The sequence below is a fragment of the Penicillium rubens genome (assembly GCF_028828025.1).
Source record: "Penicillium rubens strain IBT 27055 chromosome Unknown utg000001l_segment0_segment0, whole genome shotgun sequence".
NCBI lineage: Eukaryota > Fungi > Ascomycota > Eurotiomycetes > Eurotiales > Aspergillaceae > Penicillium > Penicillium rubens.
Genome location: NW_026890599.1, coordinates 353,436 through 367,575, shown reverse-complemented (window position 1 = coordinate 367,575; position 14,140 = coordinate 353,436). Strand labels below are relative to the sequence as shown.

Here is a 14,140-nt window from a genome sequence, read left to right as displayed (position 1 = left end):
CAGATAGAGGCAATGACACGAATGAAACCCACCATGCCAGCTTTTGAAACGGATGGGATATTGTATAGTTTAGTGGTTTTCCACAATTACTATGAGGATACCCGCTCTGTCTTGGGAACCATGTTTTAACTTCTCAGAGTCGATTCAAATTTCGCTTTTTATTTTCCTTGTATAGTCTACCGAGGAAACACACCAACAACCCCCCATCCAGCATGATGCTCAAATCCAACTTGCTCATCAATTCGCTGGTACTAGGTGCGGCTGCTGCAGCCAGCCAAGGTGACTGGACGAATGGTCCCAAGGCGACTGGCACAAAAGACCCTAATGCTGCCGTCGGATGTGACTACTGGGCGAATGATGTCCAGTCTAGTGACACCTGCGACGCGCTGGTTGATTTCTTTGGAATTACCCAAAAGCAGCTCGTCTCCTGGGTAAGCTCACCCGAGCTCTATTTGCTTTATCTTGAATACGACTTGCCAACTGACGCATGCTCAGAACCCCTCCTTGAAGCTTGACTACTGTGTCCTGGTCCCTGGATGGAGCTACTGCGTTTCTGGTCCGGCTGCAGCTACTTCTTCAGCAAGTGGTGCCGCCAATACTCCAGCGGGTACCCTCAGCTACAGTGGCACTGCTGCACCAACCCAGAGTGGCATTGCCAAGTCCTGCACCAAATACCACCTGGTGCAGAACGGTGACTCTTGCAACAGCATTCAGGATAAGTATATGACCTTTACTCTAGGTCAATTCTACAGCTGGAATCCGTAAGTTCATGGTTGCGCACCTTCAAGCATGGATCGTCTAACATTAATAGTTCAATTTCAAAAGGCTGCAAAGGCTTAAAGAATGGTGACTTTGTCTGTGTTGCTGCTAAGTCCTCTTCATCTACCTCTGCCTCTCCAACTGGATCTTCGGCTGCTACTACCACCTCCTCGGCTTTCCCAACCCAGACCGGAGTGGTTAAAGATTGTGAGTTTCTTTCTCCACGGCATCTCTCCTAACGTTAGACTCACTAACAAATGTGACCTAGGCACCCATTGGCACTTTGTTTCTGGGGATGATGACTGCACCTCGATCCGGAGCGAATATGACCTCACCCCGGCTCAATTCTATCATTTGAACCCTGCCACTGGATCTAAATGCACTAATCTTTGGCGCAAGACCAATGTCTGTGTAGCTGGACCCGGTAAGTTTATCCAATCATTATTAAGTTTGATGCCTGGGCCAGGTCTAACGTGAAGACAGAAGCCTCATCCTCCGCTTGAGCAGGGTTTGTGATTGAGAAGCCGCTGAGACATTAGAGTCATTCATTTTCGAATAAGACTTGAAGATTTATTGCCATTACAATATTTACAACCCCCCAAAAAATGATCGTCCCATATTAAGAGGACAAGGTAAGAGCACAGAACATTCAGCATAAGAGAGTTAAAGCATACGAATATTCAAGCACAAGAACATTAGAACACAAGGAGTAAATCCATATACAATGTTCAAGGCAGACTAGGACCAAAATCAGCCCCCTTGCGCTCTCTATCAGTCCGAGAGCACTATAGCAGTGTAGAGGCCCCAAGGAAAAGTGCGGCAACTGCAAAAGCATGGCCCTGACTAGGTGTAAGGCTCGTTGCAACACCTGATTGTGTGGCAGAGGCTGAGCTAGTAGTGCCCGAGGCTGTGCTAGTAACAGTGGTCGTTGCAGAGGCTGGAGCAGACCCCGTAGAAGCGGAACTATGGAGCGTAGGTGCCTCGGTCCCCATGCCTGCCGCATTGCTGTTGGTCGAGCTTGAGCTAGCAACACAATAGCTCCAGCCCTCGATCAGGACACAATGATCTTTCAGCAGCGATGGGTTCTGTGGAGAAGTCAGTTGTTTCAGCTCCCAGATAAACGCTGGGGGCCAGCAAGATATTAATTGCTCACCCATTCGTGCAATTGCAGATAGTCGATGTCAAATTTGCTCTGCAGTGCCTTGCAGCTATCGTGGGATCCAATATCATTGGCCCAGCGAATACATTTCGAAGTCACGCCAGGATCAGTCATGCCAGTAGATTTATCTCCGACTTTCCATGCATTTGCTGCTTGCGCAAGCAAGGCGGCGAGTATTGCGGTGTTCAACTTCATGATGATTACCAGATTCAACAAAAAGAATGATAATTATGGTAAAACAGGAGGATAGCAAGAAGCTGGAGTTAGAACAAGTTACTTTTCACCCCTAAAGCCTATCACAACGAAGGAGAGGGGTTCAGGGATGAGACCCAACTCGCTTGCATATACCCATATTCTGAAGAAGTGTTGAATAATAAGTGGGCCCATTAGTCTATGTAGTTTCTATGTAGGCGTGTATGATTCGGATTCCGTGAGTGTTGTAGTCCGTAAACTAAGTGTAAACGCGTAGGTAGAGGCCCAAGAGCTGCTTCGAGCACGAATAGGATCGCGCGGCACCAAACTCACCGAAGCCATGTAAAATTTCAAACTTAGCGTCTTCTTTCGGCCCCCGACGATCATATAGATGGTGTTGTATCAATGTGGATCTTGACCCACCACCCACCCGGCTTGGTATCAGAGCCTCCCGAAAATGCTGTCCTTGGCCCCCGGCCCCCAAACATCGTCTATGCACAAGAAGTAGTGATCTTCAGGTACTGAACGGATGAGGATGTATGAAAAGCCTGAAAAATCAAATTCCAATACCCATCCAAGACGAATTCTTCAAGAGGCCCCACGTATTTTGGCACATCCACCGTGATACTGTATTCGAAATACCTCCTCAAATGTATTCAAATGCTCTTAGAATGGAATGAGCCTCGTTAGTTGATTCGAAAGTGGTTTATATAGGAAGACCCCAAGCAATCGACTTTTCCAATCGCTTTGTCCAACACATTCTTTTGATTGAAGCCACACTCTTTTTCAAAGCTATTGTCATTCTTTTCAAGGGGAAAGAAAACATGCGTTTCCTTTCCGCGGCCAAGGCTCTTGCCTTGTTTCCTTTATTTTGCGATCTAGTCCTGGGTGCTAAAGGTACCAGTGGCACTTGCTCAAAAGACAAGAAGTGTGACACAGGTTGCTGTAGCAAAGAGGGCTACTGCGGCTTCGGTCCCAACTTCTGTGGCGATGATGTTTGCATCTCGAATTGTGATGCTCAGGCTGAGTGTGGAAGTAAGTTTGCAATATTTAAGGGGTGCCATTTACAACCTTGGAAGGCAGAATCTGACCATTAAAATAATAGAATATGCTCATGTTGCCAACTCAACATGTCCCTTAAATGTTTGCTGTTCTGAATTTGGGTAAGAACTGTCACTTAGTTGATCTGAGCTTGTGTATATGCTAACGCCGTGAAAATCCAGATTCTGCGGTACCAGTTCGGACTTCTGTGGTAAGGGCTGCCAAAGCGGATGCGACGATGTCAAACAACCGTATGCTCTCTTTCCCTACTATCTTTGCTTTCTCAATCGGTGAAATTGAAGCTAACACGAAAGTAGCTCATGCTCGGGAACCTCCAGCAAAGATGTCTATGCTGGTTACTTCGAAGCTTGGAACTATGAGCGCTCATGCGATACCATGACGCCTTCAGATATTGATATCAACCCATGGACAGTACGTGAATATTTTTATTTCCCGGGTAAAATCCTGTGCTCACATGATTCTCTCTTTTAGCACCTCTTTTATAGCTTTGCTGCTATTAACACTGATGACTCAACTATCGAAACCACGTACGATCATGACGATGAATATATCGAAGAATTAATGGATCTCAAGAAGAAGAAGCCTTCACTTAAGACTTTTATCTCCGTCGGTGGATGGGATCTTGGAGGCGAACCCTTCTCCGACATGGTTCGCTTCCGTGGACTGCGCAAATCTTTCATTGACTCTGCCATTGAATTCATGGAGGACAGGGGATTTGATGGAATTGATATTGACTGGGAATATCCTACTGCTGAGGATCGAGGTAAGCATTGATCTGCTTTGATTCCATGATTCGAAGAATAACTGCTAACTGCTGAATTTGTTAGGTGGTCGCGATGAGGACAAGGAGAACTTCGTCACCTTCATGAAGGAGCTAAAGGAGGCCTGTGGTAGCTCCTATAGCATTACCGCAACTCTTCCCACTTCCTACTGTACGATATCAAGATTTGAACCCTCTGATATTGGAATGTGGCTAATACCTTCTTTTTTTCTTACAGGGTACCTGAAGGGATTCGATGTAAAGGCCCTGTCTGAATATGTCGACTATTTCAACTTCATGTCTTACGATATCCATGGCACTTGGGATGGTAATACCAAGTGGACAGAGTCGGTGGTCAACCCTCACACCAACCTCACTGGTGAGATGTTCTTACCCCAACCCTGGTCTTCTGCTCTAACCACATGTCTCAGAAATAAAGGAAGGTCTGGATCTCCTTTGGCGAAATGACGTTGACCCTGCTAAGGTCATGCTTGGTCTTGGATTCTATGGGCGCTCCTTCACGCTGAAGGATAGCTCGTGCGCGGAGCCCGGATGTGCCTTCGATAAGACCCAGGACTCTGCTGGTGGTGGAAAGGCAGGCAAATGCACCGAAACCACCGGCATTCTGACTGACTACGAGATCAATCGAGTTATCAAGGAGCATAACCCCGATGTGGTCTACAACGAGGAGGCCGCTGTCAACTGGATGACATGGGATACTAACCAATGGTATGTCATGAAACAAGAGGATCCATATGTCAAGGGCTAACGAATCAAAGGGTTTCATTTGATAACTCCAAGACACTCAAGCAGAAGGCCGATTTTGCGAATAGTAAGTGTCTTGGTGGGCTCTTCGCTTGGACAATTGACGAAGGTGGACCGGGCTCCTCTGCAAACCCCAACGACCTTGACCCTAAAGATGCATCAATGGAAGGGGCAAGTACACAGGGCAATGATTCTGGCACTGGCGACTTCTACGTGGATGGCTCTATCGTTGAATCTAAGAGTGATGCAAAGAGTGATGCAAACGTTGCAACAGCAATTGCTCCCGTCAATATCATCGTTGCACCTTCCTCATTGGCTACCCCAACGACCTTCTCAGTCGATCCTTTGGTGACTCCTCTTGAAGTCGCCTGGACCACAACCAAGACCGTGACTGTCTCAGGTCAGCCTACGGTCACAACGACTATTGCTCGTACTATCCAGACCACCACCTTCTCGATTCCCCCTATTACCGCGAGCAGCATCCCCTGGTGGAACTGGAACATCACAGGAACTGATCTCACCAGGGACTCTCAGACTCTGTTCCCCAGTTTCACGCTGGATCCCATCACATTCAGGGACAGGCCAAGTCCCCAGTCGAGTAGCGGTGGTGTCAACGGAACATTTATGACACACACAGGGACCGAGGACCGGACATTTGTCCCTCCCCCCTGGCCCTGGTCAACCACTTCTCTGCCTCCTCATATTCCCACTCCAGTCGTCACATGGACTCAAGGAGGCCCTCCGGCCCCTACTTGCACTTCAAACTGTGGCAGCAAGTGCAAGTCTTTCTGTGACACGCCATGCTTGCTAGACTGTAGCGACCCAGTCGCCAACAACAACTGGAAGGACCCTGCGGATCCCACTCCTCCGTCACACAATCCATGCAGTGGTCCAGACTGCAAGGGCAAAAAGTGCGAAGGAGATCTATGTGTCAAGAAAGGCTGCACCGGACCTGACTGCGACAAATCATCCCATACCTGCCTCGGATCTGACTGCGAGCCCACCGCATGCATTGGTGCCGATTGCCCCGATTCGGGCGAATGTGACGGAGATGACTGCGACACCCACGGCTGCAGGGGCGGCGACTGTAACGGCAATGGACGCTGTACTGGACCTGATTGCGTTTCCCTGGGCTGTATCGGTCCTGACTGTAATCCGGGGACGGGAGAGTGTACCGGACCCAGTTGCCGCAAGGTCAGCTGCTCAGGTCCACACTGCGAAGACGGTAAATGTACCGGTGAAGGATGTGAATCTGAGGATGATGATTGCGAGTCTAAGGAGGCAGATACTTGCACAGAGTTCATCACTTCCTCCAAGGTTTCATCTACCTACAGCACGGAGACCTCCACTAAGTGTCAGACCATCACCGCTTGCGATGCCACAGCCACAACAACAACTTCCACGATTAGTACTACCATGTCTCCACAAGCTGCTTGGAGGTATAATGCCTGGAGTGTCGATGACGCTGCCATTACTAGCGACGCTAGCTCTCTTGACGAGGAGTTCTCCTCTGTCTATGCCACCAGCACTAGTACCTCTACCTCCACGACTGAGGCTACCACAACGACCGACGACACCGCCACAACGACGACAAGCAACCAGTACACTCCTTCTGAATCTTCAACAACATGTGGTCACGGCCAAACCATGTGCCATCTTTTTGTGAGCAACTTACATGGATTCTGTGATGTTGCGAAGAGCTACATCAGAGGTGATGATATCTACGGGTAAGTCACTTCCCTTATAAAGTCCTGCCAATAAGGTCTCTATTGCTAATGTGGCTCAAAACTAGTACCACAAAGGGAAGGAAGTCTGGAGAGTGCTATACAGATGGCAAGCACGCTTCGGGTGGGTGTGGCGTCTTCATTAAAGGAGACGGCTGTGAAGTCAAGGGAACTACTATGCAAGCGTAAGTTCCACTCCAGCAGCAACTCAGACATTGATAATAACCTCATTTCAGGGCTTATGACCATATTTTCGATGACTGTGACCACGCTTGTGGTCATGCGTACTTTGATAATGGCTGCGAGATGAAGGTCGACTATGTCACCGGGTGTCACACTTCAAATAACTGAGATGTTGTAAAAAGCCTTTCACTTTCAGAATATATTTTCTTGTTGGTACTGTGTACACATGTAGGGTGCAGGTGGATATAGCCATTGATCCAGACGTTGTGCCAAGCCCCACCGGTGGGCCACACTCGACCACAGCATTTATTTTACATCCACGGATGTTCTCATAATACCTAATTCGGCCATACGGGGCACGCTGTAATTATCTTGATAACATAAAAAATTGACGCTATGGCCTCTGTGGCGCAATGGTAGCGCGTACGACTCCTATACAAAGTCACTGGTAATCGTGAAGTTCCAAGTTCGAGTCTTGGCTGAGGTGTTTTTTTTCCCTCTGTCTCTTTTCTTTCTTCTTTTCTTTCATCGAATTTCGTTTTCGTGGTCTAGGCGATTAAGGAAGCTCTCTTAGGCCGCAGACGGTAGGGCCGTCTAGCCTATTACCGGCCTTTCGCAAAAGACTGATAGGGACCAAACTTCCGTTATTTACTAACTACCTATGCCCCGCTGGTATTTTTTTTTTCTCTCTCTCTCTAGCCAGTGGAGGGTTTATAGCCTGGCAGGTGATCTATGCGTTGGAACGGCGTTTCGAGAGAAAGTTTCCTAACTGTAGTCCGTATCAAAAGCTAGCTCTAGGTCCTTTGTTATGTATATGGGGTAGGGGCCGTTATTTTAAAACCAGTATAGGACGAACTCAGATATATACCTAGATAATAGCGACTATTAATGTGTTTAGAGCCTACACAAGAGCTTAGATAGCGCATTAGTCTGCCGTCTATAGTAGTTTGGAAGACCGCTCACGATGATCAACATATCCCCGGGCTATCTATTATTCTACGATCTAGTAGGAAGCCCTATCTACATACAGGCTTCAGCAGTATTTCGTCTACTCCGCTCTGTCCCTGTTGCTGCAGCTAAATCTATTAGAAGAGATCATACGCGTAGTTTACAGGTAGTACCCAGGGTTTTCTACTCTCTGCTGCTGTATACGTCTATATGAGGGTCGCATTGACTCAATTTCCTCTGACGCATTAAGCGCCGATTATATCCGCATCATATTACCGAATTTATGGAGCAGCCGTTGGACTTCTTGGGGATGACCGTCTTGTCTTTCTTGGCAAAGGTCTATGGTGCGGCGAAGCACAAGACTTTGGTGAGGTCATGGGGTCATACGTTGGACTTTCATGGCTACATGTGCAATTTTGTCCTCAGATTACTACATTAACATTGTAGATATTCTTTATGGGGACTTCATCGCCCTTCAAGATTCCAATAGAATCTAGCTAGTTATGTCATGAAATCCTTGGCGAATCTGCCTTGTTATTAAGGCTAACATCACTGCTCAATCAATGTACCTACCTACCTTAGGTAGTTATGTAGTTGCTTACCTACCGAGGTAGGTACTCTTGAGTGTTATCGTCACTAGTATTTGGAGGATCGACATATATATCGTAGATCGATGTAGATCAGGGTTCATGGAATCCCTCGAGTCCAGACGTCATCACCGAAAAATGGGCCTCACGCTTGTTCGAATGCGGCATCTTCACTCCACTTAGATCGTTCACTAGCGCCCATGGAGCTCTGAGTGGCTTCGGGACAGATCGATCTTCCCCATAAAAAATGTCAAAATGCCCCCGAATTCCCCCCAGCGATGATGCAATGGCTTCCCAATCGACGTCACGGGGATGAAAGAAGCTTTCCGGACTTCCATTCCATATCCACACACTGATAGTTTTGTCCCCTGCGATTCCTCTTTCTTTTCTTTCCCACTTCAGTTGTCTCTAAATTTGTCGCAGTTCCTGAAATATGGCAACTGTGCAAATGACTCGTCAGCCCCGGCTGGCAGATGATGGTAAGACGATGCATCCTCATGATCTCCTGCGCTCGGATCGCTGACCTCACGTGAAATAGCCGCGACAGCTGCCCTATATGTGACAAAGCCTGAACGAAGGGCATCTCTCCGCGCTCCGACCGCAACCAACACCCAGCAGTTCAGTGAGTATCATCCCTCGATACGATAGGCGAATAAAAGCTGACAATGCGCCTTGTGGCAGACACACGCGCGGTCGGTGGTACTCCAAAACTCAGCCACGCCTCCGCTGCCTCGGCTCTCGCGCACGCGAATCGCAAACCTGTCGAGGTATGGAGGCCGCCAGCTAGACAGCCTGCCGCTGAGAAGGCTGCATTATGCGTGAAGGATTACTCTCCGCCCCAGCAACCCCAACCCACCAGCCAGCACAGTGCAGAGGGACTGGGAGCCGCGATGCTCGCTGTTCGTGAAAAGAGAGCCTCTGTGTGCCAGGCCCCCACATCAGCTGCCCACAGACGCGGCAGCTCAGTAACTGATGGTTACAACTATACAGCCGTCGGTGGCAACCCGAGGGACAAGGCAATCAAGGCCGCGTCGGGCGCCTACACGCTCTCGCGTAAGAGGGCCGACTCGGCACCCAGTGAACCAGGGCTTACCTCCGAATTACAGGCCCCCGTGGAAGAGGGGGGTCCTCTTGACCACTTAGATCCTGCTATGGAAGCGAGCCGGATCCAACATGCGGTTAACACTAACCCGAAGCTGTATACTTCATCGCCACCTGTCCAAAGCGAAATCGAGGAACAAAACTACCGGAACTCGCAACACGCTGCTGCCATCTCAATGGCAAAGGACATGTACAGAGTCACGAGCACCAAGAAAGAATCCGGCCAATCGCCTGCCCTCATAGCAGCTCAAAAAGGACAGAGTCAACTGGGCTACCGCAAGACCGTATCAACCGCGGACGGGACTGCCCTCCGACGTGCGATCGCCCTACAAGAGGCAGCGCAAAAGCGAGCTGCCGAGAAGCTCGCGCTCATGCAGGATGAGCATACTGACTACCAGCGATATTATGGCACTGCACCTCAGCCACAACGGTCACGCTTGACAACCCGCCGCAAGAGAACTTCAAGCGACGCGGATGCCTCCCAGACCGACGCGGAGCAGTCGCGGCAAATCCGGAGCCAGATGACCACCCTGCGGACCAAGTTGGATCAAGTAGATGAGCAAAAGACAAAGGATCGTGAATTGCTTATGCAGGCTGCCCGCCGCAATGTGGACCAAACCCTTCAGGACATGGAGGCACAAGTGTACGCGGACACCGGTCGCCCTCCGCCTTCCGTGCAGAAGGAGTGGGATGAAGTTGCCCAGGAACGCGTGCGACGGGAGGCAGAGGTTTACGAAGACGCTACCACCCGAGGGAATCGTGTGAACATCGGCGGCCAAAAATACATGGACATGGCCGATATCGACGCCATCGCTCGGTCGCGCCTCCAGCCTGCTCTCGATGAGGTTACCGAGGATGCTGAGCTACGGAGAGCCCATGATATCGAAGCCCGTCTGGATGCTGAGGAGGAGCAGAGACATGCTGCCGTGGAGCGTCAGCGCGAAGCTGAGGTGAAGGAGTTGGAGAAGCAAGAAAAAGGTTAGTTGCCCTGTCTTTCACTCTCTCAATATGTATCTGACCAATGAATTAGAAGCAAGCAAGCGCGACAAATCCGAGGGCAAGGTTCCCAAATTCTTCTTGTGGCGGAAGAAGGGTAAACGAGCTAGGGTTGAGAAATCTGAGACCGAAGAGGCTCAAGCTGTCTCCCCTGTCTCCCAGGCACCTGTCTCCCAGGGAGCGGTCTCCCAGGGAGCGGTCTCCCAGGGAGCTGTAGTAGAGCAGGCTCCGACTACAACCGCAGACAGCAATATCTCGACGGTGACCATCCCCGAGCAAGCCTCTGTTGAGACAGAGGACAATGTTTCAAGGGTCACCATTCCTGAGGAAACTTCCATTGTGACAGAGACACCCGGTCCCGCGACCGTCGTTGCAGCCACATCCTCTGTCCCAGAGGCTCAACCTTCAAAGCCCGACGAAAACGACGTGCCCGCGGCAGTCCCACGGCGGCCGACACGAAGCCAGACTGAGCCGCCCCAGATCGAGCAGCGAGACGCCGCCGCCGCAGGCCCAACAATTGTGCACTACTTTACGCCACCAGTCACAAGCCCGCGCGCCGACACCAAGCTCAAGAACTGGTTCCGCGATCGTCTCGTTCGCCGCTCCAGTGGCCCAGTCCCCATCTATCCACACCAGCCGGGCCCGGAGTCAAACACAGACAACGAACCCGCCTTTCAAGGCGGCGCCACTCTAACCGGTCGCGACGAGCCGCGCCGTGCAGCACTTGGCTCGCACCCCCTGGCGTGGGTGAACCTGTCGCGACGCACAACAGATCTTCGAGCTACTACAGCAACGACCTTGACGTGACCAAGACTAAAAGTGCCGACTCTGTGCCAAACTCTACCAAGCAAAATGGCAATGGTAAGAAGAGGAACCGTCTGAGCAGGACGCTCCTCAGGGCCGTCTCGCGTAGCCCGGAGCAGTCGAACGATGATGAATCCCGTCATGACTCGGGAGTTCAATCTTCGTCTAAGGATGTCGGCGGTGATATCCAGAGTCTGCAGGAAAGTAGTATTGGACAGAGTCTTCCTGTGCCGCCTACTATTGGCGAGACCGTGAACGGGAGAAGAGAATCGAGGTTCTCTGAGAATCTGTGATTGCCATATTGAATGTTGATGTGTATGTCTATTTGAAAGGTTGACTTGATGTACGATTGTGTTATTTTGGATCTTACGGGGTGATCTATTGGTGTTTTTGGGACTTGAAATCTGGTGATTCTGGTGATTCTGGGGGATTTGGATTGTTTAGTTTTTTAGTAATTTTTGGTGCTTCGTATATAGGTACTTGATCTAATAACGATGTCTTTATGGAACCATTGCGGTCATTGGGCATGTCTTTCAAGGTGATCATCCATCCTTAATCCAAACCAATAACCTCCGCCTTAAATTAAAGCGCTAATCAACCAAAGCGAAGATCAGTGGCGAGCTCCATATGAACGAATACCCAAGGGACCGTCTCGACGATTGGTGTAATCTGGATGTGCTTGCCTACAGCACCTTGATCCTCTACCTTCACAATCCACTCATATCTATGCGGTAGTATATAAGGATACTGAACTAGTCGCTGACACAGTCTTACTTTCTTGGGGTGGTCTTTTTAGTGGTCTTTTAGATACAAGTTTAGGTATTTCCTTGGATGTATACCTTTCTATAGAGTTTGTTCGCTTTATTAGTATTATAGCTAGAAGGATAATAAGTAGCCGTCACACTACTACGTTTAGCGAAGACCGACGGTCTCACCAAGCCATTTTTCCATCATTTTCAACGGTGTGTCACACTCGTATTCTTTATTTGAGCTGTTCATATCTGCTCCATACTTCAAAAGCAATTGGATTGCCTCATTGGGTGCTTCGAAACGGACTGCCGTATGCAAAGGTGTGTTACCGCCGGCTTCCTTCGCTCCTACATTGGCACCCGATTTCAACAACAGCTCTATTACTGGAATATTGTTGAGTGACCTTGCAACCGCTCTATGGAGCGGCGTTAATCCATAAGAATCAGCTATGTTGACGTCGGCCCTATGGTCGAGGTAGATCCGAGTGAGAGCTTCTCCCCGCCCATTAGCAGCTGCTGCGATGTGTATTGGTGTTATGCCGTCCGTATTTTGGGCATTCACGTCCGCACCATGGGCAAGGAGGAGTTTGGCTATTTCAGTGCATCGAGGGTCATTGGGCTTGGTACATGTAGGATTAATCAAATGTAATGGAGTTACGTCGCCATAAATTCGAGCATTCGGATCGGCTCCGTATTCCAGAAGCAAGCCCACAGTATCCTGCTGCAGGTAGGGAGAATTTTCCATGGCCGTATGTAATGCCGAACCATAAGGCTTTGGAATACTGGGATTAGCACCGTATTCGAGAAGTACCTTCATTGTATCGTAGTAGCTGAAGGGTGTTTTGCTTCTCCTATACAGACATCGACCACGTCCCATCCACGGCCCTCCTTTCTGGTAAGAATATCGACCCTTGTATAGGATGGTTTCGGTAAGTGCAGTGTGTCCAAGTGGACCTTTTGTGTTGACATCAACGCCGTAATCAAGCATCAACTTGACGATAGTAAAGTATCCCTTCAATGCGGCAACTTGGAGTGGATGGTGAAACCCCTCGTGATCCATTCGGGCGCCGTGGTCAAGAAGTAACTTCACGATTTCTTCGTGGCCATTTGCAGCAGCGCGGGCAAGGGACGATCCGAAAGTTAATGACCAATCATCAGCTTTTGCACCTGCTTTCAGCAATATTCGGACCCTGGAGATATTTCCAGAGATGGAGTACGATCTCAGAGAGAGGTGACGTCTGCGTTTGCGGAGACACCTGTATGAAACCTGATAGAGATCGGGGTGGGTTTCGAGGACTGAGAGGACATCTTCGACTTCTAGTTCGGCTAGAATAGCAAACAGCAGTTCGTTTGACAGTGAAAGAAGTGAAATTGACATTTTATTTGAGGGCGTTGGTAAAAGAGAGAAAGAGTTACTAACAGGGAAGATAAGAGCAAAGTTACCTATGTAAGTGGCCTCCAAGAAATCATCAAATACGGCAACGGAGCTGACGACAGCATCCACGGTACTCATGTCTCAAGAATACAATTTACATGACATGAAGGACATCCAGAAAGACATCCAAAAAGAACCTTGGACCATCGTAGCGGTATCTTAACGTCGGTTACATCCCGAGGTCATTTTGAGCTAGAGTCATACATCGTCAAGGACAGAGTATATATGTAGGTACATAAAATCGGCCTCATTGGTGCCGGCACAGTGTTTCCACGTTGTATAACTCCAGACCAGAGAATTGCATCAAAGCCTCGGCAGGTCTGAATTACCGTACCTGGCTACGGACGTTTGAAAGCGATGTCGGAGTAGGCTGAAGCATACCATATACCTACTGACCATTTGTGAAAGGAGACAGATGGAAATAGAGGAAATAGACTCACCTGGGCACATTACATAACTCACATGACATCCATGGATTCATTAAGTCTCTTTCTCTCACTTCTTTTTCTTTTTCTCTTCCCTTTTATCGCTTTCCACATTGCTTTCTCTCTCCAAGCTACCAGTTGAAGTGACTTTTCGACATGGCAGAAATATCTCTCGTTTCATTGCCAACGGAGTTGGTATGTGAAATTGCCGCAGCCATATCCGTACGCGAAATAATCTGTCTCCTGGAATGCTACCACAACCTTTGTCAACCTCTCTTATGGCACTGTCGTCATCAACGAGAGGATTGGGAACTCCAACAAGGGCTGACACAATGTGTTAAAGCTGGCGATGTGCATGGAACCCGGCTCCTGCTTTCAATAAATGCAGACATCGAATGCGTTAAGGATACCCTCCAAAATCAACCAACTCGGCCACCAGGTGGTTGTTGCAAACCGACACAGTACTGGAGTAGCTCAAGCTTGGACTTGGC

The 14,140-nt window shown here is 49.1% G+C and overlaps 5 protein-coding genes across 5 annotated transcripts; 3 read left to right on the top strand and 2 right to left on the bottom strand.

Annotated features, from left to right (window-relative positions):
* Positions 1-212: 212 nt before the first annotated feature.
* N7525_000157 (uncharacterized protein) lies at positions 213-1,182 on the top strand (the record flags this gene model as incomplete). The annotated part of the gene is made up of 4 exons (XM_002560105.2): positions 213-431; positions 496-761; positions 812-966; positions 1,028-1,182. Coding segments are annotated over 4 exons (795 nt in total), but the record flags the coding sequence as incomplete, so codon positions are not given.
* A 362-nt stretch (positions 1,183-1,544) lies between these two features.
* On the bottom strand, positions 1,545-2,113 carry N7525_000156 (uncharacterized protein; the record flags this gene model as incomplete). Its single annotated transcript, XM_002560104.1, has 2 exons — positions 1,545-1,844; positions 1,913-2,113. 2 exons carry the CDS (start codon positions 2,111-2,113, stop codon positions 1,545-1,547), a joined length of 501 nt encoding a protein of 166 aa, XP_002560150.1.
* Positions 2,114-3,100: 987 nt separating this feature from the next.
* Positions 3,101-6,772, top strand: N7525_000155 (uncharacterized protein; the record flags this gene model as incomplete). The annotated part of the gene is made up of 10 exons (XM_061211481.1): positions 3,101-3,145; positions 3,334-3,362; positions 3,469-3,583; positions 3,644-3,935; positions 4,000-4,104; positions 4,171-4,311; positions 4,364-4,661; positions 4,712-6,424; positions 6,490-6,606; positions 6,658-6,772. 10 exons carry the CDS (start codon positions 3,101-3,103, stop codon positions 6,770-6,772), a joined length of 2,970 nt encoding a protein of 989 aa, XP_061070707.1.
* A 1,800-nt stretch (positions 6,773-8,572) lies between these two features.
* Positions 8,573-11,333, top strand: N7525_000154 (uncharacterized protein; the record flags this gene model as incomplete). The annotated part of the gene is made up of 5 exons (XM_061211480.1): positions 8,573-8,618; positions 8,678-8,761; positions 8,821-10,218; positions 10,271-10,979; positions 11,027-11,333. The coding sequence occupies 5 exons, from the start codon at positions 8,573-8,575 to the stop codon at positions 11,331-11,333; spliced, it is 2,544 nt and encodes an 847-aa protein (XP_061070706.1).
* Positions 11,334-11,952: 619 nt separating this feature from the next.
* On the bottom strand, positions 11,953-13,167 carry N7525_000153 (ankyrin repeat domain-containing protein; the record flags this gene model as incomplete). The annotated part of the gene is made up of 1 exon (XM_002560101.2): positions 11,953-13,167. The coding sequence occupies one exon, from the start codon at positions 13,165-13,167 to the stop codon at positions 11,953-11,955; it is 1,215 nt and encodes a 404-aa protein (XP_002560147.2).
* Positions 13,168-14,140: the final 973 nt, after the last annotated feature.